General features: G+C 50.1%; 1 protein-coding gene across 1 annotated transcript; it reads right to left on the reverse strand.

Moving 5' to 3' along the window:
• Nucleotides 1-487: 487 nt before the first annotated feature.
• TPBG (trophoblast glycoprotein) lies at nucleotides 488-1,775 on the reverse strand. The gene has a single exon (XM_070954339.1). It carries the CDS (start codon nucleotides 1,773-1,775, stop codon nucleotides 591-593), a length of 1,185 nt encoding a protein of 394 aa, XP_070810440.1. The 3' UTR covers nucleotides 488-590.
• Nucleotides 1,776-2,396: the final 621 nt, after the last annotated feature.

Here is a 2,396-nt window from a genome sequence, read left to right on the forward strand (position 1 = left end):
CAACCAAGGAAAAGAGCAAGCATGCAAACAACCGATTTACTTGGCTAAGGGGTATGATTTTACTTGGGCTAAGGGTTTTCCCTTTTTGCATGCTTGCGGTTTACTTGCTTGTCTGTACATGTCCCTTTTCTAAGTATGTATGGAATCTATAAACCTTTTCACAATTATGAGGCACAAAAACCAACCTTCCAGCAATCGGTAAAATGTTTCTCTCTCAAAAAAAGTTGAGGCAGTCTTTGTTGAATGGTACTTTTTAATATATGCTCACTCTTTGAAAATATCAAGAGGGAGAAACAAAGAGGGAACATTCCTTATCTGTTTAGATGCTAAGAAATATCCAACCACAAGCTGGCAGCGAGTTGCAAAGGAAAAAGGCTGGAAAGTAGCAATGGCACAGACTGCCTAACACCATGCACCACGTTCATAATAACAATAATATGAATGTTGTGCAGGGAAGCATAATTCTCTGCACAAGTGAAGTCTCTGATGTCTAGGTGAAAAGGGGAAAGGAAGCAGGTAAGGGCAAGAGTTAAAGTCTACATTTCATGCAGGGCTATTATGCATCAGGCCCATTTCCACATAGTACTTCTTCAGACATCTGAGTTGGAGTTGTGGGTTGTTAGCCTGGGATCTGTGTTGATCTCGTACCTGTAGTGATAGCCCTCCATGTGGTCTCTACAGGCATCCCTGATGTTATACATCCACTTTTTGATCCCCTTTCGGTTCAAATATAAAACCAGGAGGAAAATGGCACCAATGAGAGCCAAGACTATCCCAAGGAAGACATATGAAGTCTGCAGTGGGGTCTGGTCATCGATCAGAAGGGGGCAGTCGAGTTTGGACACATCGATGCTCACCAAAGAGCGTCCTTGCAACTCCTGGGGATAGGAGCACTCGAGGGACCCTTTAGCCTCGACCTGCTTGCTCTCCTTCAGCCAGTTCACCAAGTCCTCAATGTGGCAGTCGCAAACCCAGGGGTTGTCGCTGAGATTGAGGGACAGCAAAGGGAGGCCCTGGAGCTGCTGGAGGGTGTCGTTCCTCAGGGTCTTGAAACCGTTGCTGCCGAGATTGAAGGTGCGCAGCTGTTGGAGGCTCCCCAGAAACACGTTACGTAAACTCACCAGGGAGTTATTACGCATGTCTAGGTGCTCCAGACTGGGCAGTGCGGAGAACATCCTGGCCGGCAGATAAATCAAATTGTTATCAGACAGGTCCAAGTGCTTCAAGTTGAGAAGTGTGCCCGTCTGGAGCAGCTCAGCCACCAGGACCACAAAACTGTTGTTGTAGAGGAAACTGCTCAGGTACAGTTCTTCCAAGGGGCTGCTGGTATTGCCCAGGGCCATGGGGCTGAGCCAAGTGAGCAAATTGTCGCTGAGGTCCAACTGCTTTAGGTGGGGCAGCTCAGCAAAAGTCTCCGCGCCCACCCAGCCCAGTTGGTTACCCCTCAGGTCGAGGAGGGTGAGCTCCGAGAGGGAGGCGGAGAGGAAGGAGGCAGAAGAGAGGTTGCTGATGCTGTTATGGGTGAGGAAGAGTCTCTGCACAAAAGGCGGCAGCTCAGACGGCACCTCCGTCAAGTTGTCGTTGATGCACTTCACTGTTCGGTCTGTCTCGAAGCACTCACATAGCGCAGGGCAAGGGAGAATTTGCGGTTGTGGCTGCTGTGCCCAAACCCAGCCTGAAAGGACCAGCAGGAGTAACAGCTCCAGCCCCCCAGCTCCTCGCCTCTCCCCACTTAGCGCAGGGGATGCACAGCCCCAAAGAGAGCACCCCAGCATCACCACCTCTTGTCAGGGACTGTTCTCCTGCGGTGCTCCCTGGGCTGTCTCCGTCTCAAAAGGATCCTTGGTTCCAGTCCTCCGAAAGCAATCTTCTTGGGTCAAGCAGAAAGGCAGAGAAAGGGAGCCTGGAGAGAAGGTGTGAGTGTCTCCGCGCGTGCAACCAGGCTGAGACGCCACAGCGGACTTGGAAGGGTAGGAACAGCCCTAGGAATGGAGTTGTTCTCTTTCACGTCTTGCCACCCTTGAAAAAAAAAAAGCAGAAAAAAATGGGAGGAGGAGGAGGAGGAAGAGGAGAGGAGTTTGAACCAAACTGGGATGAGGAAGAGAGATCATGTTTTCTTCTCAGACTCTGCCTTCCTGGATGCTGCCAGCGCACTTCTGCTTCTCAAGATCATTTCCCCCTTCCCAAATGCCACCCCTCGAGTCAAACCACAAAACAGCCTGGACTGCAAAAAAAAAAAGAAAGAAAGAAAAGGGGAAAAAAAGAGAGCAGTCCTTGGATTCCTTTTGACATGTTACAGCAAGTTTTGCCAACCTGCCTGTGTCTGACAGAGTCTCCCCCTTGGGCAACCTTACCCAGTGGGGTTTAATAGCAATGTCTCATCACCCTGAGCAGCA

Source organism: Pituophis catenifer, unplaced genomic scaffold (assembly GCF_029215685.1).
Source record: "Pituophis catenifer annectens isolate HBS135680 unplaced genomic scaffold, rPitCat1.0.hap2 SCAF_1, whole genome shotgun sequence".
In the NCBI taxonomy this organism is placed as follows: Eukaryota; Metazoa; Chordata; class Lepidosauria; order Squamata; family Colubridae; genus Pituophis; species Pituophis catenifer.

Coding starts and splice junctions, on each gene's coding strand:
- TPBG (XM_070954339.1), bottom strand. CDS start 1,775: ATGCTGGGGTGCTCTCTTTGGGGCTGTGCATCCCCTGCGCTAAGTGGG.